Source organism: Peromyscus eremicus, chromosome 4 (genome assembly GCF_949786415.1).
Source record: "Peromyscus eremicus chromosome 4, PerEre_H2_v1, whole genome shotgun sequence".
Taxonomy (NCBI): Eukaryota; Metazoa; Chordata; class Mammalia; order Rodentia; family Cricetidae; genus Peromyscus; species Peromyscus eremicus.
Window position 1 is genome coordinate 57,454,859 of NC_081419.1, and position 26,253 is coordinate 57,481,111.

At 39.2% G+C, this 26,253-nt stretch overlaps 2 protein-coding genes across 2 annotated transcripts in view; one reads left to right on the plus strand and one right to left on the minus strand.

The window, feature by feature from the left end:
- Nucleotides 1–26,253, plus strand: part of Itga4 (integrin subunit alpha 4) — an 82,151-nt gene that overhangs the window by 50,751 nt on the left and 5,147 nt on the right. The window contains exons 16-26 of the mRNA XM_059260784.1: nt 1,661–1,810; nt 3,763–3,839; nt 16,852–17,002; nt 18,065–18,160; nt 18,800–18,879; nt 19,163–19,252; nt 21,754–21,844; nt 22,724–22,831; nt 23,634–23,759; nt 24,887–25,006; nt 26,078–26,176. Of these exons, the coding sequence (XP_059116767.1) occupies nt 1,661–1,810; nt 3,763–3,839; nt 16,852–17,002; nt 18,065–18,160; nt 18,800–18,879; nt 19,163–19,252; nt 21,754–21,844; nt 22,724–22,831; nt 23,634–23,759; nt 24,887–25,006; nt 26,078–26,176 (1,188 nt within the window). The remainder of the gene's footprint in view (nt 1–1,660; nt 1,811–3,762; nt 3,840–16,851; nt 17,003–18,064; nt 18,161–18,799; nt 18,880–19,162; nt 19,253–21,753; nt 21,845–22,723; nt 22,832–23,633; nt 23,760–24,886; nt 25,007–26,077; nt 26,177–26,253) is intronic.
- The window catches only part of Cerkl (ceramide kinase like), a 108,098-nt gene continuing 106,439 nt past the window's right edge, over nt 24,595–26,253 (minus strand). The window contains exon 14 of the mRNA XM_059260785.1: nt 24,595–25,012. The gene's annotated coding sequence lies outside the window, so the exon portion shown is untranslated. The remainder of the gene's footprint in view (nt 25,013–26,253) is intronic.

Below are 26,253 nucleotides of genomic sequence, written 5' to 3' on the forward strand. Positions count from 1 at the left end.
ACACAATGCTTTGTATCTTACCTCACTCCCATGCATGTGTTTTCAATTCCAAAATAGCTTTTGGCTCTATTGTGGTGCTGATTTCATTGAATCCTGAATGCTTTCAGGTTATTACCAAATAATTAGATTATTTCAACTTGTACCTATGTCAGGTAATAATTCTGATAATAAGATGACATAATTTTAATGAAGATATTAGTAAATTAGAAATATTAGTAAATATCCATGGCTGATATGTAAAATTAAATTAAATTATAAAAGAAAAAAGAAAAACAGAAAAACCAAAGGAAAAAGGAAAAGAAAAAAGAAAAAAGAATAGACACAAGAAGTGCTATGTAGAAATCAGGAAGACACTACATATAAAAGAACTCTTTACAAAGCAGAATAAATTTCTTAGAAATCAGGAAGACACTACATATAAAAAAACTCTTTACAAAGCAGAATACATTTATTAATGGTTACCACTGCTGTGTGATTGATAAATAAATCTATGAACTCTTTTTTGTGAATCATAATAGCACAGCAAACAATAAAACTATCACAATAAAATTCAATAAACTTAGAAGTACAAAGCTAACATTTTTTTCTATATTACCAGTCATGATGTTAGATAATATAAGGGGAAAAGGTCGTTATGATAAATGGCAAGAAAGAAAATTTCATAATAAACATGAAGTTGAATGAATAAAACCAAATACAAAGTCTTCTAAGAGATTTAAAGAAATCTTATTGAGAGACATTATTTCTCTATAAGCTGTGGTGATATTTTGTTGCATACTAATAAAATATGCCTGAAGATCAGAGAGACAAAGGAACAAACCACTGCCACATCTCACATTGCCAACTCCTCAGATCCTGTTTGAAAGCCTCTGAGTCCTCAGCTGAAAAGTTTTCCTCAGCCAAAAAGGTCTTCTGATGAAAAGGCTTCCAGCCAACAAGTCTCTAGTTCCTGTCTCCTCATGCCATATACACCTTTCTCCACCCAGCCAAATCACTTCCTTCCTAATGCTGGGATTAAAGGCGTATGTGCTTGGACTTAAAGGTGTGTGCCACCACTTCCTGGCTCTGTTCCTCTCCTAGATTGATCAATATCATGTAGTCCAGGGTGGCTTTGCACTCACAGGGACCCAGTGCTTTGAGTGCTAGGCTCAAAGGTGTGTGCCACCACTACCTGGCTTCTATATTTAATCTAGTGGCTTGTTCTGTCCTCTGATCTTCAGGCAAATTTTATTAGGGTACACAATATATCACCACAACAAGCATATAGGATAACATTAAATGGAATAAAAGTGTTGAGGAGAACTTTGAAATTATTTACCGAGTGTGTAAATGAAAAATGTTTATATTACAATACCAAGCTACAAGAATTGTAGAGAGTAGCATGGAAGGGGAAGTGCTGAAATGCAGACTTTTGCAAATATTATCAGATAGTAATAGTTTCCCATTCTGTTCTCTTTGTGTTGTCTCAAGCAACAGAAGTATTTCTGTCGTGCAAAAAGAACACACAGTCCAAGTTTTTTGAAGCAATTCTGCTAAAACATGGGTTTTGCATTTGTGTCCTTGTGTTTCATCTGGCCTTTTAGAAGGAAGAAGTTTTCTGTGTCTTCTTTATTAATGTTTGCTTTTTTTTATTTGTACATATGATTTTCAATTCTCTTAGAAAGATGTGCGAGACATCCTCACTCCTGTTCAGGTTGAGGCCACTTATCAACTTGGGCATCATGTGCTCACCAAACGAAACACAGAAGAGTTCCCGCCACTTCAGCCAATCCTCCAGCAGAAGAAAGAAAAAGACGTGATCAGAAAAACGGTATGAGGCTTTCCTGGGATTTAAAACATCATGGAACATAATTGAAGAATTTTTTAAATAGGACAAAATTAATTGAAATGTGCCTGAATTTTTCAGAAACTTTTGTGGATTGTTAATTGTGAATGAAAATAGATTTAAAATATGTCTCTCTCGGTCTCTCTGTCTCTGTCTTTGTCTCTATCTGTCTCTCTCTGTGTCTCTGTCTCTGACTCTGTCTCCGTGTCTCTGTCTCTCTCTTTCTTTCTGTCTCTGTCTGTCTGTCTGTCTGTCTTTCTGTGTGTGTGTGTGTGTGTGTGTGTGTGTGTGTGTGTGTGTGTGTGTGTGTGCTTAATAGTCCCTTTGGGAAATTCAACTGAATATGTTTGAACTTGCATTTAGCCACAAGAGTACATTCCCATGTATAAATATTTATGTAAAACATGTAAGTTTTTCTCTCCTTGAAGAAATGAATTGCTCAAGAGAAGCCATGCTGGACATTGCTTGTACTGTGCGTTAGTTATCCAATGTCATTTCATGCACTCACTGATCTTCCTTCCTCATTTATCTCTCACTTTCTTTGATTATGACTCTCTCCCTGCCCACAGATCCACTTTAGATTGCTCAACTCAACTGCTGAAGTTTTGTCACTTATAAACACATTTATTACGTTACACAATTTCTCTTTTAAAAAATGCATTACACTTTTTCAGCCACATCCCAATAACAGCTGCATTTTAAGACAAACCCTGCATTCTAGCCAGCAAACTGATGTTTTTTTCTGAAGTGTTCTCAAGTACTTCAGTTTCCCTGACAATACATTTATTCCTGCAAGTCCCAGTGTCAAAACCTTAACTGTCTGACAGCACAGACACAGTTAACAGGCTGCATTAGAACACAGTCAAAAGCACTCATTAAAGCATGCACTGATGGCAGGTAGAAAACCACTACTGTCTAATTTAGAATACTCGATCACAGGAACACAACAATCTAAGAGCAAATTTTCAGAGTCTTACATGAAAATAGTTATGTGAGTCAGTTGGAATTTTTAAAAATTCTTCTATTGAACTTCACTTTTCGATACCAACTATTTTCCAATATCTTCAATAATTTAAATATCAATACTGTTAAACACATAGGAGAAAATGTTAGCAATTTGTCAGCTGCATTTTATTCTTAGAACCACATGCTCTCCAATTAGGAACCACAGAATGAAAATCATGCTGACTTAATCACTTGGGGGAACATTTCCGCTTGCACTTCTCCAGGTGTGGGTGTCTGTGCTGTCATGTCATGGGACTGTTCACTTCCCAGTGCGTGTGCATCGTTCCTTCTTTGACTTTCGAGATTGCCCCTTTTATTTGCATCTTCCCCCCTCTTCTCCTATTTCCATCATCTTCAATTATTTCATTTCTTTGCTTTTACATAGTGTATACCTCAGGTGTTCCTGAGGAGTAGATGCATACCCTGGAGTGTTGTTGCTCATGGATCCTTTTAAATAAATCGAAAAAAAAAACTTCATGACAGGCTACAATTTAATTTTGTTCAATGCTTCCATAAAGTTATGCCTCTCAGTTTCTATATATAGCTGTACTCTTTGATATAATTCATTGTCCATCCCTGAGCTAAAATAAGGTAGACGCATTTCTGTGTAATAAATTTGATCAGAATGTAGTAGGAGAAAGTGAGGGAAGTAGATTAAGTGTACTTTTGCAGCTGATATTCCAAATATCTGCATAGTGTCTTTAATGCAATATTTGACTTAACAAATTTAGGTCTGGAATCTACTATGGGAACTGAGATTTTTTAGCCCTGAAACTATGTATTTGAATCTCCTGACTAGTAGTTCTCAGATTGGACTTTGGGGGAGGCATAAGTTATAATTTGATGTGTGACTTTTATTTTTGTCAAGCACAGGTGCCTTATTCTTTAAATACATAGAAATTAAAATACAGGTTATAATGTTTTATTTCCAGATAAACTTTGCAAGATTTTGTGCCCATGAAAATTGTTCTGCTGATCTGCAAGTTTCTGCAAGAATTGGATTTTTGAAGTAAGTATAGTTTACTCTGTTTTTCATCAAAAGTACATAAAGGGTAAATGCATATGGGTTCCAGTGAGAGAGGAACTAACCCATGGGTGTTGGCATCATAAAAAAATCTACAAACTGACAACATTTTGTTGTGAAGTACTAAATGATCCCTATGTCATTCATAACAATATATATATGCATTAACATTTTTTTAAAGAATAAAAGCATGAGTAGCCCTAAAGTTTTATAAAGTGTGCTTTAATTTTTTCTTGTAAATTAGAAGATATTTCAGGATTTAATTTCACCTTTGGATATCATTATCATAGTCATAATTATGTTTCAACATTTGTTAAGTGCCTAGTAATAAGAGTTTTACTGGAAAAAATGAACTTTATTATATAATGGTTAGTATATTTTATGGCTAGAAAAAATGTGTTATACAACCCAAACTGATATGCAGAATAATGTATTTTGACAAATTTGAAAAAATAAACCAATTTGTTCTAAATTCATAGGATGATAAACAGAGTAATAAGAGGATACAATGTGCTTAGACTAGCATCTGGCATTTTGCAAGAACTGGATAAAAAGGGATGTCTAGTGTTACTTTATAATGGAGAATAAACCATTGTAATTTTGTATCATGTAGAGATTTCCTATATTCAAATTGTTTTGCACATCTGTGGACCACGGGAAATGAAAGAAGGATAAGGATGTGGCAGGGACAGGGCAGGGGGATGAGAACTGGTTCAGAAAGTAGGACACAAAAGAAGCCAGAGCTACTTGTAACAAGTTCAATTTGGTGGGTGTACTATTGCATTTTATGTCAACTTAACATAAGGAAGAGTCATTTGGGAAAAGTGAATACCAGCTGAGAAAATGCCTCCACCAGACCGGTCTAGAGTCAAGCCTGTGGTGCATTTTCTTGGTGATCTGATTGATGTGGCAGGGCTTAGCTCACTATGGACAGTGTCGTTTCTGGGCTGGTGGCCTTGGGTGCTAGAAGAACACAGGCTGAAGAAGGCATTTCTCCATAGCCTCTGCACCAGTTCCTGCTTCCAGGTTCTTGTCTTACATTCCCTGGATGATGAACTACAAGTTGTAAGACAAAATTAATTTTGGTCATGGTGTTTTATCTCAGCAATAGGAAACGTAACTAAGAAAATGGGGCTTTGATACATAGCTCCCTAGTTGAAAATCACTCTCAACATTACATTTAAAATTCCCTCTACACATTAGAGACTCATGAGTTTGCATAGGGAGAAGAAATGTAAATTTTACAGAATAAACAACTGCATATCAAATGTTGGGAGTCCTTTTATTTAAAGAGCTTAAAAGCAATAGGAATACTTTTAGAAACTATAAAAAGATCTCCAGAAAACCAAGCCCTGATAACCAGTGGGAGATATAAAAAGGTAGCATTAATATTAACATTTCATATCAAGATTAGATAACATAATAATGAGAAGGGTCATGGAGTTTGCATCAAAAATGCGGAAGGAAAGTGTTAGCAGCAAATTTTAAGATGAAAATCTCAATGCAGTAGTACTCAAATGTCAGGAATGGTGATTAAGGCAAGAAAGGAATACTGGACACAAAAGATAAGGTTTTTTTTTTTTTACATATTTCTTTCTCCTTCCTTTCTCTTTTATTCTCTCTCTCTCTCTCTCTCTCTCTCTCTCTCTCTCTCTCTCTCTCTCTTTCTTTTTTTTTGAGACAGGGTCTCACTATGTAGCCCTGGCTGTCTTGGAGTTCACTCTGTAGACCTGGCTGGCCTTGAACTCACAGGGATCCATCTGTTTCTGCCTCCCAAGTGCTGGGATTAAAAGTGTGTTTCTGGCTTTTTATATATTTCTTGAGTGTGACTTATTTAATCATGGAAAAGCATAGCACATGCAGGTCAGAGGCTGAGAAAGGGTAAATAAGAGAGGGTAACCTTTGGCTTAAATTCCAAAGGATGCTTTTCAGTTCCTTCTTGGACTTGCCCTGAAGCGTCTGGCAGCCCTCCACTTCAGCTGCTGAAGGTCCTTTGCTTTCATCTCCTTTATGAGGTCCTGTTGTGTTTTCTCGTCTAGCCTCTCTTCAGTTGTGTTCAGATCATCTCTGATTCCCATTCACAACCAACCCATTTACACATGACCATGTTTTTCCTGAGTAACCTTACTTACAACTATGACCCCTCCTGGCTTTCCCACACTGCCTATGCCTACATCAGCATCCCATCCCATGGCCTGTTGTATGACAAGAATTATCAGTGTCCCATAGATTGATTCTAATTAGTCATCAATCTGGACTGGTGTAACCATTACTTAACTGCCTGAGTGAGAAACCTAGATTTCACCCTTTTTTCTATTTACTTTTTTTACCCTTGAGATCCTGTAGGCAAACACTTCTGTCCCGCCAGCTGCTCCCCAAATAACCACACAGAGACTTAATATTAAATATAAATGCTCAGCTGACAGCTTAGGCTCATTTTTAGCTAGCTCTTGTAACTTAAATTAACACATTTCTATTAATCCATGTGCTGTCCCAAGGCTCATTTACCTTATGAACATACTTCCCATCCTACTCTCTCTGTCTCTGGCCAACGACTCCTACAACTCTGCCCCTTTTCTTTCCAGCATCCTCCTAGTCTGACTCTCCCACCCAATCTCTTCCTGCCCAGTTATAGGCCAGTCAGTTCTTTATTAACTAATGAGTGTAATACATATTTACAGTGTACAAGAGTGTTCCATAGTAAGACCCTATAAATTATTAAAATTTGAAGTACTGCCACTTAATAGTATTGTCTACCTTCTCTCTCTCTCTTATCTATCTTCATTATTTTACAAACCAGGTACCCAGTAGCCTCCCTAGATCATCTAGTCTTCTGGCTTCTCAGGCACTGTCATTAGTATTCTAATCATTATGTGACCAGCATGACCAATCTAACATCTACAGTGGAGGTATAAGGAGCCCTTAGTTGATTGGTAAATGATAATGATTCAGTATCTCATTTTAGGCTTAGAATTTAAACTCCCCAGTCCTGTTTCTCACCACTACCCTAGGTCTCTTCATCATCAGTGGAAGAATGCTTACAGTTGTTTGGTCATGACATGTATTCTCATACTGGCCATTTTCTCACTTTTCCTATTCATCCACCTGATTAACCTGCATTTACCTTTTAAATCTCAGTATTTTCAAGAGATAGCAGTCTCTGTCTCCAGCTCCTTACCCTTAGACCCTTCTGTACATCTAGGTCTATGACATAGTGTACATTGCATTGAGAGTCTTTCTCCACACTGGCCTGGAACCTGCTGTAAGGCAAGTCCTGTCCTCACGTTTGTATTCTCAGAGCCTAACAGAGTGCCTGGAGAACAGGAGGTGACTAATAGAGGTTTCCTGAGAACGGAACAGGAGTTCCAAGACTTATAAGTCAAGGATTTAGCCTTGAAAATGAGTTAAGAGTCACTTTAGCTTGGGCTAAGAAGCTGGGAAAGATGATTGATTGCTTCCTTGCAATTGTGGAAGGAAGAAACGTGTAAAAAAGTTATGGGTTGTTACAATGGAAATTCAAGTTCATAGATGGTGACTGAAGACTTAGGGGATAGTTTGGGAAATGAAAGATCCCATGTGACTGTCAAATGTAGAACAAGGGATCAAGTAGGAAAGAGCAAAAAGCTTGATGCATAGTGTTGATTACCTTGCTGGGGAAGACCATGAATTTTTCTCAGTCAGACAATGCCAGTGTAGTCATGAGCATCTACAGTGGCGGGGTAAGGAGCCCTTAACTTGATTGGTAAATGAACCTGGTGCTTATAAATGATTCAGTTGGCTCACTTTGGTAACTGAAAGAAAACAGTGACTAGTAACTGCTTTGTGCACAAGAGCATAGAGTGACTTTGTGAGTCTATTAGTTGAACAACTTATAATTTTCCGTTCATATATTTGTTTTCTAAAATGTGCATGGTTTTAAGTATATCAGGAGACTTTGATTCAAGTTGTACAGGTGTGTTGGTAGAGCAGGAGATTTTCTTAAGCATAGATGAACAGTGTTTCCATCTGCTGGTGTTAGGCACTCTGTGTCTTCCTGGTTACCTTTCACTGCGAATCTGCTGGCTCCTGAGAAAATGAGATTTCAAAGCTTAAGTGCAAATGTCACTAAGAATGCTTCAACTTATTCAAATAACATGGAATTATTAATTCAGGTGTTCTTTTCTTGCAAAAAATGTCTACTTAACATTTTTAATTAGAAATATTTTTTAAATTAAAAATCAAGCCAGTGATTTTAAACAGTAGTTGGCCAAATGGAAGGTGGTGTTCATTAGGATGTGGTCTTGAGTCCAGGACAATACTCACAATGCCTATTGGAAATGCATATCCTACACCCCAGAAAGTTCTCATTGATATATATGGGACCCAAGCAAGAAACCTTCACTATGAACAGAGCTGTAAGTTCACTTCTTTAAGTTGATTGAGAATTCATACATGCATATGATGTGTTTTGATCAAGTCCACCCTTTTTTTCCTCCAATTCTTTCTCTACCCCTACCAATATTCCTTCCAAATTTCATGTGTTCTCTTCTTTATGTTTTTTTTTTAACCCATGTAGTCTACTTTGTACAGTGTATGCTTGGGTATAATTCCATATACTGGGCCTGAGTATCTCCTCAGGGGCCACATTACTGAATAAAGCTGCTTATCTCTCTCCTACTGGTCTTTTTTTTTTTTTTTGTCAATAGATCCTCAGCTAGGGGTAGGACTTTGTGTTCCCACTTTCCCCACCCATGTTGGGATTTTGTCTGGCTTGCTCTTGTGCATATGTGCAATTGCCCTGTTGTATCCAGAAAACACTGTTTATCTGTAGTATCTCTGGTTCTTAAAGTCTTTCTGTGCTCCCTCTTCCGAAATGATTTCTGAGTCTTGGGAGATGATAATGTGATATACATGATTTAGGACTGAGCAGTCTGCCATATCTTATTCACTATAGATTGTGAGTTTCTGTGCTGGTCACCATCTACTACAAAACAAGCTTCTCTGATGAAGGTTGAGAGATGTTATGATCTATGGACATAAGGATTGTGTCTTTTGAGAATTTGTTAAATACTATATCCATTTAGTAAAACATTAGTAATAGGTTCTTCCCTCGGTCCTATGACATACCTGGGCCTGGGGTTCTCGGTCCCAGCTTAAGTTCCATCTCAGGAAGTGGGCCTTAAATCCAATCAGAAAATAGTTGGTTACTCCCATAACACCTGTGCTACTATTGCATCTGTGGGCGTGTCTTGCCAGGGTGGTCATTACTGTACCATGCAGGGCTCACAGATGGGTGAGACTGATGATTACTTTTCTCCTGAATAGTACTCATAGCACCTTCTGTCATTGCAGAAACATAGGTATGAGGCTTCCAGTACCAGCTTGGTTTCTCAATGTTCTATGCTTCTTTAGCAATAGAGCCTCACCATAAAGTTCTAGATGGTGACCAAAAGTAATGGTAATACCCTGTAATGTTTTAGGGTCTAGAGGACCCCACTGATGAACAACACCAGAAACAATAGCCTTCTTGTATCATTGAGCCTTTATTTGCTAGCCTATGATATGTCTGCGAGAGGAATTACCTCCTCATTATTAGATAACTCTTTCCACATGTATGTATATGTATACATTTTAGGAAACTTCTACTATAGTAGGTTTCCATTTAGCTTTTTTTAAAAAGGTTTTTAGTGTTATCCCTCCTTTACCCTGTCCTCTCATTCCTACCTCATTTAACCCTTATTGCTCCATTATTTTCTACAAGTCTTTATCACACTGAAAACAGGGAAGCAATGTAGCAATGAAAACTTTCACATGGGAGGTCATGTTGATCAGGTTCAACTCTTACATCCACCATTTTAACAGCAGGGTAGCCTCTTAAGAGAAGCTTTTTAACCTCCTCTCTCTTTGCTATAAAATAGTAGAAATTGTTCCTTCTTTATAAGATATGTTAATTTTTAAAATGCACTTAATCCAAGTGATTAGTTCAAGGCCTGGTCCACTTGAGAGTACAACAAAAGGTGTTGCTGTTTTTGGAACGGTGTGAAGTCCACTGTAAAGCAGTGGGCACCAATCCTTTTGAATCAATTTGGAAAGTTACACACTATTTCTATCAGGTTAATGATAACTCATTTGAGGGATGTGCAAATGAGAACTCTTCTAATTAAGTTTTCAGAGCCACATAGACAGCTTTTGACTGTGTTTTGAATAAGTTACTCTGTGTCAGACAAAAATACAGCATCTCTCCATGTAGGTGTCTTCTTTCCTTTCTCAATAACAGTCTGCAAATTGGGGCCATATGTTGTGTGCCTTCTTCTGGCTCTAACTTTGCTGGCACTAATGGTATTATGTGTCCCAGATCTAGACGCCTGTTTATGTAAATGCTTTTACTCACTAAAGAGCATGAGTTTCTGATGCCGGCAATAATAAACTGCTCAGGATATGATAAGCAGTGCTGATTCACATTCCCTCATGGTTCCATTAGGCTAAGGCCTCCACCTATGTTCCAAATTCCTGGGACAATAAACCAGCCAGAGGGGTTATCATGGCAAAAATAACAGTGAACAAACATGATGTTAGTTATCACAATCACAATAATTGGTATTAGCCATCAAGGAGTTTACAGTCAGATCTTTCATATAGATCAGGATGTAAATGACCTGTTTGTTTTGATAATAGTTAGGAGTACTTTGAACTTCCTGTAATAGGATATTGACTAATCCTGACTCACAGAAGTCTGTGTGGCATAATGTCTGCAAGGAGATGGCAGTTGCAGGTCTTGTATGCAGCCAGGAAGCCTGGGCATAGGTGGTTGTTTTGCATCTTCTTTTAGCTTTTTTTATGATTATAATATTTTAACCCTAACATTCCCATCAAGGAAAGGGGTGCAAGAACAAGAGTGTTTTTGTTTGTTTTGCTTTTTTCTTTTGGATGTTTTTCAGAAAAGATAGCTCTTCTTATGCCTACTCTAATTTGACATGTGTGAACTCTCCCAAATCTGTCATGGTGCAGGGAAAATGGAGTTCTTATGATCACATTAGCTATCAGGCTTCATTCCCCAAAGCTGAACTAGAAATTCATGTTCTGTAATATCAAGGGAGTGTGGCCTACTCCCTGAATAATCTGGGCTTCTGTTAGCAGGAAGTGGGGAACTCATTGGTGAGTAGACAGTAAGTGGTAGATGGAACCTGACACCATGTTTTTAACTCCTCAAAGGACCAATCTAATAGAATTGTCCTTTTTTAAAAAAAATAAAATAAGCCTCACTGACCTCACAAAACTTGGGAAGAATGAATTACATGCTTCTATACAAAAGTCTACTCACTCACTACCCAACTTCCAATCCAAACTCTTTTTCAATTCTCCCCTTGAACTTTATTGCTTTTATTCAATAAATAAAGTCCAATAGCTGGTCTATCCCAGTGGGCAAGGTCCCTCAGTGTTTTATTTTCCTTGCAATAATAGTAAAGAGAAAGAAAAGAGGATAAAACTTGACTTTGGACTGGAAGCCACTTCCTGAAGGCTACCCCTTTTTAAAATTTTTATTATTAAGAAATTTTCTATTTATTTTACATACCAACCACAGATCTCCCCTCCTCCCTCTTCCCCCCACCCCAGCCTTATCCCCAACCTATGCCCCATTCCCACTTCCTCCAAGTCAAAGTCTCCCATGGGGAGACAGCAGAGCCTGGTACATTCAGTTGAGGCAGGTTCAAGCCCCTCTCCCCTGCACCAAGGCTTCACAAGGTGTCACACCTTAGGCACTGGACTCCAAAGAGCTGGCTCATGCACCAGGCACAGATCCTGAGCCCCCTGCCTGTGGGCCTCCAAAACAGTTCAAGCTAAACAACTGTCTCACCTATGCAGAGGGCCTAGTCCAGTCCCATGGGGGCTCCCCAGCTATTGGTCCACAGTTCGTGAGTTTCCACTAGTTTGGCCTGGCTGTCTCTGTAGGTTTTCCCATCATGATCTCGATGTCCCTTACTTATAAAATCCCTCCTCTTTCTCATCGATTGGACTCCTGGAGCTCGGCCTGGCATGAAGGCTATTCTTTTGTCAAATAAATCTGCTGTGTGTCTTTAAACATTAAAGTGTGAAATCTGCTGTGTGTCTTTAAACATTAAAGTGTGAGAACCATTCATATTGTGTTTTGCTCTGGCACCTTTTTTTCTTTTCTTCCTCTCTTCCCCTCTTTCTTTTTTGGTCCCTACCGTCCTGATCAAAAATAAGTAAGCTACAGAGACCAGACTGATTTTATCAAGAAAGAACAGATTGATGATACTAAGGTTTTGAGAACATCTTGTAAAATCCAGTCATGTTCACTGGGACAAAATGTAGAGCCTGGTGTTAGAGCTTTCTCGTTTCCTCTTTCATTTATTAAGTTATGATTCCGTGTATGCACAGTACCTGGGTTTGTGTCATTTGTGTGGACTCTAAGCAGCTTTGTAAATTTCAAGCCTGCATTATGCATGTTTTAATGAAGAGTGAACTGTGAGTCCCGAGGAAGCCTGTGGTTCAGTTGTGCCACCCGTCCAGATGTGCAGCTGGCTCAACATCATGTCATGTAGAACACTGGCTGGTGTCTTTCCAACGGCATCTTGTTAAAGAATCAAAATCTACAGTGAGGTGAACATTTAAAAAGAGTAGATTTAGGACTGTGGTTAATTGTGCAAAATAGCTGAAAATGGAAACGAAACCAGGAGTCTTGCTGACAACGTGAGCCGGGTGCTGCTCTGCTCGGCTGCCGTCTCCGAAGCTGCCTGTGCATGCCACGCTTCCACCTTCTGTTGCTTGTCGAAGTGCCAACTTCTCTCCCAAAGGTGTTCAGTGACTAATGCTTTGGTTCCAAGCCAGAATATTTTATAAACATCTATTTCTAAGCAGCTCTTGTACAAGTCTTAATTAAACTTTAATGTCAAGCTGAAGTTTACTTTTAGAGAACCTTGAAAGTCCCTTCGGTCGTAACATGATGATAGAACAGTAGGGAGAAGGCAGCATGGCTCTCTTCTCACCATTTAATATGCACTGCCAAGAAGATGCATGCTGGCAAAGCCCACGGGCTCACAACATGGGCAAACCGCACCACCTCCTAAGTGCTGGGATAACCCATGAGCACTCAGTCAAACACCTCTAGGATAATAAGATAGCCAGGGCCTAGAATGACTACTTTGTTTCTTATTACATGTTCTTTGTGCCTTTTCTCAAATCCAAGGCTCAGAAAGGAGAATTGGTTCACATGGGGGTGTCCCTTATTTTTTTCTCTTCTTTTCTACAGGGTACTACAGGGGTGATTAAAAGCTAGGGGGCTGGATTATTTTCTCTGCTTCTACATGGAGATTCTAAGGGGAAATCCTATAGCCTCTACTAGCTGAAATAAAAGAAGCCTCTGTTGAACTCAGAATGGACCCAAGCATGTTGATGCATGCCTGTAGTCATAGTACTCGGGAGCATGGGATGGGATCATAAGTTCAAGGCCAGCCTGGCCTACCTATAGTATGAATCAATTCTACAAAAAAAAAGTACAATCTAAAACAAAAATAACAGCAAAAATAATGGGCTTTAGTTAAGTCTAGTTATATCACATTTCTTGTTTGATTTGAAATTATTTTCATCAGTCAAATAGGCTCTATACCAGGGGCCAGCCTTATCTTTCTTATAAAGAGAAAGCAATATTTTAAATTTTGAGAGCCAATGCACACAGTTTCAGTTGCTCATCTGTGCTCTTGTAGTGCCAAAGTGAGAATGGCTGGACTCCATAAAACTTTATGAAAATAAAGGAATGACATTTAGCCTTAGGCAGGAGTTTCCAGATACCTGTTCTATTGACCTGCTTGCTTTTTATGTAGCAATCATTTAGTACAGCTTTATTTTTTCTAGGTAAAAATAGTTTCCTATAGTATTTATTGTTACATAAATTTATTTTGTTAGTATAACTTATTTGAGTTCCCCAAACCAAGATTCAGAGATTTGTAAGGAATTAATCTTATATTTTAAAAACAAAGTTCAGATAAACAGAAGTACAGGGAGGGGAGCGGAGGAGGGATGGAAAGAGACCATATGCAGCAAAGCTACATGTATGTATGTGTTCAGCATGAGACTATTGTAGCTTTACATTGAAAACTGCTGAAGCCCCATGATCACTGAGTGAGAAAATAAGAAGAGGAACAACTCCTGGGGTGGAGCATGGACATTTGCAAACACTGATTTAAGTTCATTTTATTGAGCAAATTTTGAGTAAAAGAAACAACACTCAAAAGCACAGTTACAGGGAAGGATTACACACTCTCTAATCCAGTTTATATGAACTATAAAACTGGGCAAAACTAGAGTATTAGATTTTAAAAGTTAGTGGTCTGGGCAGTCACTGGGAGGGAGGCTCCCAGTATGTGTGTGTGTGTGTGTGTGTGTGTGTGTGTGTGTGTGTGTGTGTGTGTATGTGTGTGTGTGTGTGTGTGTGTGTGTATTCCCATGTGGACATTGTCTTTTCTTGGGTTGGGTGCCAGCTTCATACCTGCATTCATTTTTATGTTACACGACACATGTGACACAGTTAATGAGTCACACCTTAGGATGTTTGTTACCTTCTACACAAAGAGCTTGGATATGAGAAAGTAACGAATAAAAGGGGCAGAAGTTTTACGCAGTAAATAAGTGGTCCAGTTTCTTAGAAATATGCTGTTGGGGTTTTAAGTGTTGGAGAAAGGGTTCTAAACTACAACTTTGTTTATCCACTCTGAACTTGAGAAGACTTCATAATTTTGGAAAGTAATTTGTCCTTTCCAGTATTGATTTTGCCTTGATTGCGTTGTGTCGTTAATCTGATTATTTCAGGAGCTACAGCACTACTAACATATTGGATGTGGACTAGAGTGGAGATCACATGACTTCATAGTGTTGGACATTAAGTTTTTTAGTGAGACATTTGAAATGTTTGTATCATTTTAGAATAGACAAGCATACTATCTAGCTACAATTTCACAGAATATATATAAAAGATTCCATAAGCCGTTAAAAGTGAATAAATCCATACCCAATACATTTTTTTTTGGCTTTTTATTTGTCTCTTGACTGTAACTCAGTCCTTTTCATCTGATACTAATTTTTTTAACACAGAAACTAATTTCTAGGCTCATAGAAAACTCAGATAACCATGCTCCAGCTTCTCACTTCCATGAAAGTTTAGACCAGTGCTGAGAGAAACTGAATTGACATTGTAAAATGTGCTTCTCCGTGTTTCCTGGGTGTTATTACTGTTCAAGCTGACCCCCAGGGGCAAGGACTAACTAAGTTGGTGCACAAAGGGGCGGAAAAGCTCAAGGTGGAGGGAACCTGGAGGAAGTCAGAAAGCATCATGTGTTCAGGCTGCAGTCTGTGGGTGGATGCAGCTAATACAAAGGAGTGCCCTGTGCAGTGGAAAGTGAGGCAAAGACCAGTTCTCAGGGGCCCCAGGGTCATACTGAGAAGTGGGGTTGCTTCTCTCTCTCAGAGTCTCTGGCAGCACTTGCCCTGCTGTGAGTGTTGTCAAGTCAGCACTGTTGGCATGATAGCAGAGGAGAGCGCAAATGGGAAATAGAAATAGTGACCAAGAACTGGTCATTCACGAGTTATTTCCATGTATTTCTAATAGGGTTTTTTTTCTTTTTTTTTTTTTTTTTTTGGTTTTTCAAGACAGGGTTTCTCTGTGTAGCTTTGTGCCTTTCGTGGAACTCGCTTTGTAGACCAGGCTGGCCTCAAACTCACAGAGATCCGCCTGCCTCTGCCTCCCGAGTGCTGGGATTAAAGGCGTGTGCCACCACCGCCTGGCCCCAGGTATTTCTAATAGTTGTTTACGGTTATTGGGAAATATGTCCTTTATCTTTCCTGTGAGGTGCAGAAATAAATTTTAACAACATGCTTTGTGAGAAAGGAGTGTAGTGGCTAACTTATTACGTGGGACCTTCAGTTTTACTGGATGATTCATCCATCTCCAAGTATTACTTTAAATCAGAAGTCTTAAATCTGTTCTTGAGTATCTTTTTATGCCTCTTGGTTAGACTGTCTCCACCCAGTTGGTATGGCATACATCGTTCTCCAGTTTGAATTAATTAATCTAGATTTTTTTTTAATTTTGAAATTACTTGATGGCTATGGGGGAAAGTTTAGAAAATCATAGCATACTGTAACTGAAAGTTCTGAGGATTTTTAATTTATTCTTATTTTTATTTTCTTGCCTGGAAAAGGTAGACATTGTGCTCTGCAGAAATGAGCAGTTGGCTCCAGGGGTTAGAATGTTCTAGTTCTGCAGCTTTGAGCATCTTCATTTGGCTCAAAGTTCTGCATACTTGAAACATTTTAGGGATTTCATGGAGTGCTCTTGACCCGAACCTTCACTGAGCAGTCATTTTATCATTAGTGCAGATTGGACTGCCAAGGCCTAGCCGAGCTAACTGAAACCTTACCTCCAAAAGCTGGGGGCTTTCCTAAGGCCTATCCCCACGTGTCTAGATCTCCAGTGACCTTTGTTTTTCAGTTCACAGGACACTGATTCATTTCTGTGATTAGCTTTGTCAGAGGCAACCAACTAACTACGTCAGAAATGTAGTCTCCTTAGTGGATCTCTGTACCACCCACCTGCAGGCCAGAGCAGTTCTATGCTTTACTCCTGCCCAAATCCCCTTACGTTGTCCCATTCACCCTGTTCCTTAGTTTCCCCTCTTCTGATCTTTGGCTTGGGTAGAAGCTAGTTCAATCAATGTCTTTTCAAAGATTAAATAAAAACTTTGCAAAATAATGGGGAAAATGTAAGTTAAACAAAAGGGCATTAAAAAAAAAGAATATTTTATAATAACTAATTAAAAATCAAACAAATAATAGTATCAAACTTTTCTTTGGGAGCAGCTGGTTGAACATATCTGAAATGAGAGATGAAAATTTTAAATTTGTATGAGATTGTTTGTGGTTGTTTTTCAAAGTTAATAATTTATATTCACGAATATTTTATATATGGAGGAAGAATTTTTTACTTCAATTACTTAATTTCTAGGCCATATGAAAATAAAACCTATCTTGCTGTTGGGAGCATGAAGACCATAATGCTAAATGTGTCCGTGTTCAATGCTGGAGATGATGCTTATGAAACAACCCTGAACATCCAACTCCCCACAGGCCTATATTTCATTAAAATCTTAGAACTGGTAAGTGCTAGAAACCACAATAGTAGAATGTACTCAAGTTTCAAACAAATGTAAGTGCCATATTTACTCCACTGATTTAGTATAAACAACTGAAGTTTTCAGCATAAGGTTTCAACATCACTGAGTCTCCCGGTTATTTTGAGACAATCTTTTTTCCCTAACTCTGAGTCACAAGTTCCTTGGGACCTAAGTGGAAAGATGTTAGCTTTCTTCTTTCCAATGTTAGGAGAGGACTCCTTGGGTGCCTCTACTTCATCCCTGACACATGTTTTTAAGATGCTGACAATGGTCATCTTGAAGCATCCTCCATGCTAATGAACCCAGGGTTCCTGCTCTACATTTTAAGTTAAGGCTCTCAACCTTCATCCAGCACTTTTGAACTATCAGCCTTCCTCAGTCCTGAAATCCTCTTTTCAAGTCAGGTCCCAGAGTACACACATAGATGTATGTTACCACAAAACTCCAATTACTGTCACTTTAGTCCATCAGTGAAGTATTAGTAAAGTTGAGCTGCAAAGAGAAAAGCCTCCGGCACATTTGCCTTGCTATCTCCGCATCCTCTTGCCAGTCAGCCCCAGGGACCTTTCGCCTTTTAAAAAGGAGCTATTTACCCTTTCTCCAGATCACGGAGCAGCTACTTCAAAAGGAGCAGGAGAAATTCTAGGCACTCAGAGCCTATCCTTTGATATATTTCTGTTAGGATTACCATACTACAATTAAATGCTTTAAACAGATTTCATTTATATTAGACAGAGGAAATATGGACCTTGTGGTTTTCTTGTTCCTTAATATTTCAAGAATTTCCTCCTAAATAAAGTGGGAAACAGGAGAGCTCACACTCGGGAGCTGTTTATGGAGAATTACATGGGTATTAGTATATGCATATTGCTTATGTATACACATCTGTATCTTCTATTATAATTCTACATATTATTCCCAAGCTAAGCAGAAAATTGTTTCCTAAGACAACATTTTTAAAAGCCATCCCTAAACATATGTTATGAATGTCTAACTTTCTTTCTCCCCGGATTAATTGTTTTGTTTTTTATTTTTTTCCTTTAGGAAGAGAAACAAATTAACTGTGAGGTGAAAGAGAGCTCTGGCATGGTGAAACTTGCCTGCAGCCTTGGCTACATATATGTGGATCGTCTCTCAAGAGTAAGTGTTTAGTGTTTGTGATTTTCATTTGCTAATAGGAATGTGTTTTTCTACCTTCTCCTACCTTTATGTCACATTAAAAATCTATTTTTGAAATTAGTTGTGAAGCTAAGTGAGACCAAAGTGTCCTGAAGTGTTCGGGCCTTGTGTTTATATTCTTAGCAATGTTCATTGTTTGGGATGGGGGGGGGGGTGAGCAGGGAACCGGTTATGTCAAGACAGGCAAGTAAATATGTCAATCAGAATGTTTGCCGGTTCACTCTTTTCCGACACCCCCACCCCCATCCCAGGTGGCCCTGTCTGCCAGGCATGTTACCTCTGCTATACAAAAAAGGTGTTTTTGGCAACAGTCCTCAACCAAGTTGTTAAAGCGTTCCTAATGGTGTCCGTCTGGGCCTGCCAGTCTTTACATTTAGAGAAGGCTTTGTTTCTGAAAGTGATGCATGGAAATGCTTGCACTTTGAACCCAACAGTTTCTGTGTCTTGCTACCGAGTGAAGGGTGGAGCTTCTGCCACATCTAGAGTAGTCCACTCTCTTTTCCTTGAGAAACAACAAAATCTATTAAGGACAATGAAAATATTTCAATCCATAAAAATGCATTTTAGATTAAAAAATGGGTCTTTTCCTCTGCTTTGCAGGTAGATATTAGCTTTCTCCTGGATGTGAGCTCACTCAGCCGGGCAGATGAGGACCTCAGCATCATTGTACAGGCCTCCTGGTATGGTTCAGTGTGCAAGAAATAACTGTCATAAAGGACATGCCACATTCTAGAGATGGATTTCAGGGATCCATGAAGCTGTGTTCTGATAATTGTCTATAAACAGCAACAGTGGAAATGAAGAGAGCAGTTTCTACCAACCCTGTCCTGAAATGTCTTGTTGCCGTTTCTCTTTCTAGTCCTACTTCCCCCAACGTTACCAAACAGCCCTCTATTAAGTCTGCATGGTATGCAGGTCATGCTCTCTGAGGCTGGGTTCTCACATGGTCTTCTGTTTCTACAGTGAAAATGAAGGAGAAATGGACAAGGTGAAGGATAACAAAGTGACATTAGCGATACCTCTAAGGTATGAAGTTATGCTGACTGTTCACGGGTAAGTACAGACAGATGCCTCTGGATTAGAGAGGACTTTCACACCTACTTTTTTTCTTATATTAGTGAAGGAAGTGTGTTTGAGCATGTGTAAGTGGAAAAGATACTGTGTCTCTGTGATTGCCTCGGAGTGCAGTTGCTTGATTGGTGATTCATTATTTTAATCCACTCTCTAATCGGCTCTGATGCTACATCAAACTCGTGGCCAGCTGCTAGAGATTTTGTACTGGAAGAGCCCCAATAAGCTTTCAGCGGGCCACGGTCATCCTGCAGTTTGCAAACAAGGGGTGCAGAGTTACATAGTATGCAGCTTCCGGCGCGGCACCCAGTGGCCATGGTAGGGGAGACACAAAGGACTGTGTGTGCACTTAGCCAAACTGCCTCTCTCCAGGGCCCACATCTACCTGTGTGGCAAATGACTAAGGCGTGAGAGAACAGGCTGTGAGGTGTCTCCTGTCTATTCTTGAACCCCGAGAGTGCTCCTCGGTCAGAATCGGGGGCCAGCTTTATTGTTTTCTTGTGGTTTTAGTGATTTCTGAGTGGATCCTTCTCTGATTCAAAATGTGTGGCTAGAGAATGAATGAGGGGAATACCAAAACCTGCAATGATTCCACTGGCAGTTTTTCAAGCTATTAGTCTGTGTCTTAAACATTTTGGTTGTTTTTGAGCAAGAGTTTCTCTCTGTGTGGTCTGGACTGGCCTGCAACTTGTATAGTCAGGAGGATATTCTTGCGATTTTTGTGATCATCCTGGCTCTGCATCCTGAATATTAACTCTACACACAAGGACCAGCATGCCCAGTAATCACTACACTACAAACATTTAACTCTTTGAGTATTTCATGCAATGTATGTCTCGATCATCTTCGTCTATCAACTCCTCCCCCTAACTCCACCCAGATCCACTCTACCTTCCTAAACAGAAATTTATATCATAAAAAAAAACAACAACAACAAACTCCAATTTATGATGCCCTTGTATTCTTGAGTGTGGGGCCATTCACTGAAATGTGGTCAACCTACCTGCAGCACATGCATTAAAGAATACTGACTCTCCTTCCCCAGAAAGCCTTAGCTGTCCACAGCTTTTTAGTTAGGGATGAGGACTCATGGGCCACTTCCCTCTTCGTGCTAGGTGCATACATACATTTTAAAAATACTAGAAGATATAAATTAACAGAATAAAATGGGCAAATGTATTTTATTTATTGCTTTAAATATAACGCATCCCTCCATCATTTTAAGCATGCATGAAGAAGGCATCCAGCTGCGTAAAAGGTCGCTTTCTGTAACTGATGGAATTGAGTATCAGTTGTATGAAGGAGGAAGGGAGTGGTCCTTCTCAGAAAAGCAGGCCCTGAGAGTCAGTGGTGAAGCAAATCAAAGTTGATTCGTGTCTCCTAGCATGGAGTATGCACACTCCTTCTCAATTTTTCACAAGATGGGCACTTCCATTTCCACTTTTCACATGTTAGTATTTGGGACAAAGATAACAAGTATTAAACTGCACAAGTATGTGTTGTTGGATTATTTCTAATACCTTTCCTGCCTCCTGGATTCCTAATTTCGAACCACCTATTATTAGCAGCTACATATAAGTGACTTGTGCAGTAGGAACTTCCCCAGAACGGCACCTTCTCAGTGCTTGCTGCTCAGCATCCATTTGTCTAATGGTGGGATTCAAAAGTCAAAAATCTTGCATCCTAGCAAAAGCTTTATCTTATAAGTTGGTGTAGCTGGAGAATTTCTCTGCAGCTCCCGCCAAGCCCTGCCAGTCCCAGAGCCCACTTATAAAATAAACACACAGACGCTTATATTATTTAAACTGTTTGGCCTAATGGCTCAGGCTTCTACCTATCTAGTTCTTATATCTTAAATTAATCCATTTCTATAAATTTATACCTTGCCATGTGGCTTGTGGCTTACCGGCATCTTCACATGTTGCTTGTCACGGCGGAGGCTGGCAGTGTCTCCCTCCACCTTCCTGTTCTCTCAATTCTCCTCTTTGTTAGTCCCGCCTATACTTCCTGCCTGGCCACTGGCCAATCAGTGTTTTATTTATTGACCAATCAGAGCATTTGACATACAGACCATCCCAAAGCAAGTTAGTGCTTGGCTTGTTCCCAGAATTTTGAGGTTCAGCAGCAGCAGCCATCAAGAAATAATAAACAGGTTAGATGGGGCTACCACACCCCCGAGGGAAAGTTAAGGCTTTGGCTCAGGCTTGCCAACTTTGCATGAATCATTTTAGGGCTAAAAAAGTGCAGATGGCTCAAGCCAGCAGGTGTGGGAAAGGCAAGTGTGTATATTGGTTGGAATAGGCATGGCCCTCTGGGGCAGAGTACAAGGCCTTCCTGTTTCATCAATTAGAGCTTGTATCTGACTAAGGAACCAAAAGGATGTTGTGTTGCCTTTTAAACATGCTATACTCCAACTCTAAAGACAGACTGTCCAGACCCTCATCAAAAAGACAGTACATTAAAGCCGACCTTATTTCCGGCAGGTTTGTGAACCCAACTTCATTTGTGTATGGATCAAGTGAAGAAAATGAGCCAGAAACATGCCTGGCAGAGAAGCTGAACTTCACTTTCCACGTAAGCAAACTGGTTTTGTTGATGTTTGTAACATATGGGATGGGAGAAAGGATTGGTCTTGATGCCTTGCTCCAGGGGGATTCCTGTCCCCACAGTGTCCCTCAGGCTTAGTGACTGGATGGCTGCCCTTTCCTCTTAGGATACTGTTGTTTTTCTCATTTTTCTTGTCCCAGATTTTCTAAGATATGTGAACACTTGGAACAGGCAGAGTTTGGGGATCTCTTGACCTTCTGAAGATGCATTCAAGGCAGACAAGTCAAGGGAAAACATGGTTGGGGGTTAGTCGGGAAATCTAGAGTTGGTTGAGGCTCCTTAACCAGCCCAACATTACCACGTACATAATGGAAGCATTTACCTTACCTTTCTCCAGGATCAACGTGGTTGGTCTGTCATCCAGGCAGCCTTCAGGATTAGGACAAGCTTCATCAGTATTGAATAACCTTTCTTTTTCTTTTTAGTTCAAAAAATACTATCATACAGAAGTATTAATATACTAATAAAAACTCATTTTTGAAAATTTAGCTATTAAGCAAAAATTTTGGTTGGTCACAGATGTTAAGAGGGAATGTCTACAAAAGTGTTTGTTTTAGTCAAAAGCACTGTCCAAGCATTGTTTGAGTAGTATAGCACTGTATAGAATGCAGATCTTGGATTACATAATGAAACTGGGCCAATGTTATTAGATATGCTGGTGAGAAAGGAAAAGCAGGCATAGGTTGGAGGGGCTGTTTGAACTGGTTAAACTGGAAAAATGATGACTATGGATATTCTGCCTGCTTTGTTGTGTATCTGCCAGCTATACATCCTCCATTTCAGCTAGTACTTCTGCATTTATAATTATGAAAAGGATCTTTAAATTCTTTTTTCTTTCTTTTTCAGGTTATAAACACTGGCATCAGCATGGCCCCAAATGTTAGTGTGGAAATAATGGTACCCAATTCTTTTCTCCCTCAAACTGATAAGCTGTTCAACGTTTTAGATGTCCAGGTAAAAAGGTGACCCCTTTGAGCTCTGTTAAGTGTGTCTTAAGTACCAACCCTTTATCCTGAGGACGGTTGTGAAGATGGAGATTCCCATTCACCTCAGTCCCCCTCAATACTGTGAGTTCCATATGCATTCACTGAGAGGACCTTGAATAGAATACATTTCTTCACGACTGCAGCCAGAGGCAGCACCCGCATTCTCGTACACAATCAGAAAACCTGCTTCTTCCTTCTTTATTGTCTATGTCACTGTCTTTGGGACATGAGCCTGTGGAGATATAGTCAGTAGAATGTTGCACAAGCGTGAAGCCACTATGCAAGGACAGGAAGGGAAGCCCTCTCTAAGGAAACATTTGAATCAGTTCCCGTGCCAATGTTCTCATGTTCGTGAGATTTCTTTTTACCTTCGAGTCTCAAGCAATAGCAATCACCAGAAAAGCCTACATCAGGGAGCTTGAAATCTTTTTTTTGAAAATTTACTTGAATTCCAGATTTAGGTGTTAGGATGAGTAATTGTAACATATTTTGTTCTGTGAAACCAGATGAGGCTAATGTTCACTTGCAGTTTTTCTTCCCCATTTCAGTAAAGACAGACCATGTTGTTAACCTAGGACCTGTTGTAATTTGGTTGGGGTTTTGTTTGGGGACTTACCAGAGATTTACTCTTTCGCAAATAATTCTGTCAAAAATACTTTCACAGTTTTGGAGGTGCTTACTGTATTTTAGTAAACAATCAATCAAAACTTTTAAAGTCATGTTGTGTGAGCTCTCTCCAAAGACAGGTGATTTTTTTTTTCTGTCTTTAGGCGACTACTGGGCAATGCCATTTTAAACATTATGGAAGAGAGTGTTCATCCGGACAGCAAAAAGGTGTAGCAGAGACCTTGACAGATATACTCAAATTCTTATCAAAGACTGATAAGAGACTCTTGGTAAGTTTCCATCCTTCAGATAGGCATTTCAAACTAAAACATTTAAAAGCAAATTCAATGGGGGCTTGAGCTGCCAGGAAATGGTAAGGGATACAAGCCTAGGTGATATTCTCATGAGTAAGGAACAAGCATGACTCAGTGCTGAGATGGGTCTGGGGTTAAGTGTGTGTTATGGGGTTTCATTACTTAACAAATGCCTCCCACGTGCCACCCAGACATTATACAGAACCCTCCTGACACCAAGTCACCTGGGCAGCCATATTTATAGCATGAGATTTATAAGAGAAACTGGAGAGGTTGTGCAACAAGAAACAGAGCGTGTAACTGGGGGAGACCCTAATTACAAATCTTTCTTTTCATCTTGTCCCAGAAGGTTCAGTTACTAAGAATGATAGAAACACATGTTACACTTTGAATACTTTGTTATAATTTAGGAGACAGAAAAATGCTTGTTTTATTTAAAGCAAGAAGAGTTTTAAATGCTATGAAGGAAAGATGATGTTTATAAAAAGGACAGTTTTCTCACCGCCATTAAGGATATTTAAAAACACTTTATCGCATTCAGTTCTGTGAGTGCATATAGGAAAGCATGTCATGTGCGCCTGTGGAGGTCAGAGGACAACTTGCTGGAGACAGTTCTCATCTACCATCCTGTAGGTTCTGGGGATTTGAACTTAGGTCTTCAGGTTTGGCAGCAAGTACTTTGACCTGCTGCTGAGCCATCTTGCTGGCACAGTAAGGAGATTTTTAATTTAAATAAAGTATGTTTTGAAACTTAAAATTCATACTTAAAAACATTTTTTTTTTTTTGAGAAAATACAGGCGTGCTGCAGTGCGTGCATGGTGTTCAGAAAGCAACTTCAGTGGTCGGCCCTTCCCTTCTACCTTGCTTGAGGCTAGCTACCCCTTAAAACTTCTCTCCTCTCCACCTCCTGTCTTGTGGTAGAAGCAGTAGAATTATAGGCACAGGCAATCTTCCCCCAGTTTTTCACAGGATTGGGGCATTCAAACTCTTATTTATCCTCATGCTTACATGGCAGGCTTTCTATCCACTGGAGCCGTCTTCTCCAGCTGTTAATTTTTTAAATGTAGAAAATTTAATGCAGTGTTTTTACATTCTCTTCAAGTATTGCATGAAAGCCGATCTACACTGTTTAGATTTCTTATGCAATTTTGGGAAAATGGAAAGTGGGAAAGAAGCCAGCGTTCACATCCAGCTGGAAGGTCGGCCATCCCTCTTGGAAATGGTGAGTCTAAAATCAGATGGATAACTTTGTGACGTAGATCTATTAAACTGGGTCTTACATAGACAGGATAGTATGGAAACATTCAACAAATACAGAGAGGAGAATATAATTTGAGAAGAAAGCCCAAATCTCATTTTCATTACATCAACTGACAGAGATGAACTGTGAAGTCATTAGGTTTGGTTTAGAAAGCATGCTACTCTCTAGGAACCTTAAGTAAACAGAGGAACTTGACTCCCTTTCAGTCATATAGCCTTAAATCATCCTTTAAAATGTAACATTGGAAAACTAAAACCGGGAAGTAAAATTAAAATTTGATTTCAAAGAAGAGCCAACTAAAATGTCAAAATCTATCAACTGAACCTGTGTGTGGTGGCTCATGCTTGCAATTCCAGCACTCCAGAGGTGGAGGAAAACCACTTCCAACAAATTGTTATCTCCCTCCATATGTGCATAAAAGCAAAGAAATGGTATTATTTATTTTTAAAATTATATCTAAATACTGTATTCTTACTCACCCCTTATAAATGTACAAATGAATGTATTTTTAAATATTCATGGAATCTGTAAAGCCCTTTCACAGATCTCCAAGCTTTATGGATTCTGTTACAAACTCCCTACTTGAAATACTAAAGCTCAGAATTCACCCACAGATGATCATACACTTGGATTTTATTATCATTAGCTCAAGATGTTATCACCGAGACACTAAGTAGGATGCGTGTATTTCGTTCAGAAACAAGTAAAGCAAACCTGAGGGAATGTTTACCAGGTCAAGAACACTTGTTTGTGGATAAAATTTAATATTACTGAGAAAAATTATATTGCTCATCAATAACTTATTGTATACTATAACCTGGCAAAAATATTTAGATCAAGTGATTTGCAACATGGCCACATTGAATAAAAGTGGTTCCATGAAATAGTTGGTCATACCTTTGAGCCCAAAGGAAGTCATTACAGTTCAGTAAGATACAGAAATTCTAGATAGCAAAGGTGGTATTTATATTGACAGTTCTTCATGAAATAAAATACAGATCAAACTCTGTTGATTATTTCTTTTCAAAACAGGATGAGACTTCATCACTCAAGTTTGAAATAAAAGCAACAGCGTTTCCAGAGCCACACCCAAAAGTTATTGAGCTAAATAAGGATGAGAACATTGCCCATGTAAGATTGCCCTCTTAGGTGCTGCATGGAAACTGTATGGAAACAGTGTGAGGGTATTTATAAGTAGTGCCTTTTGG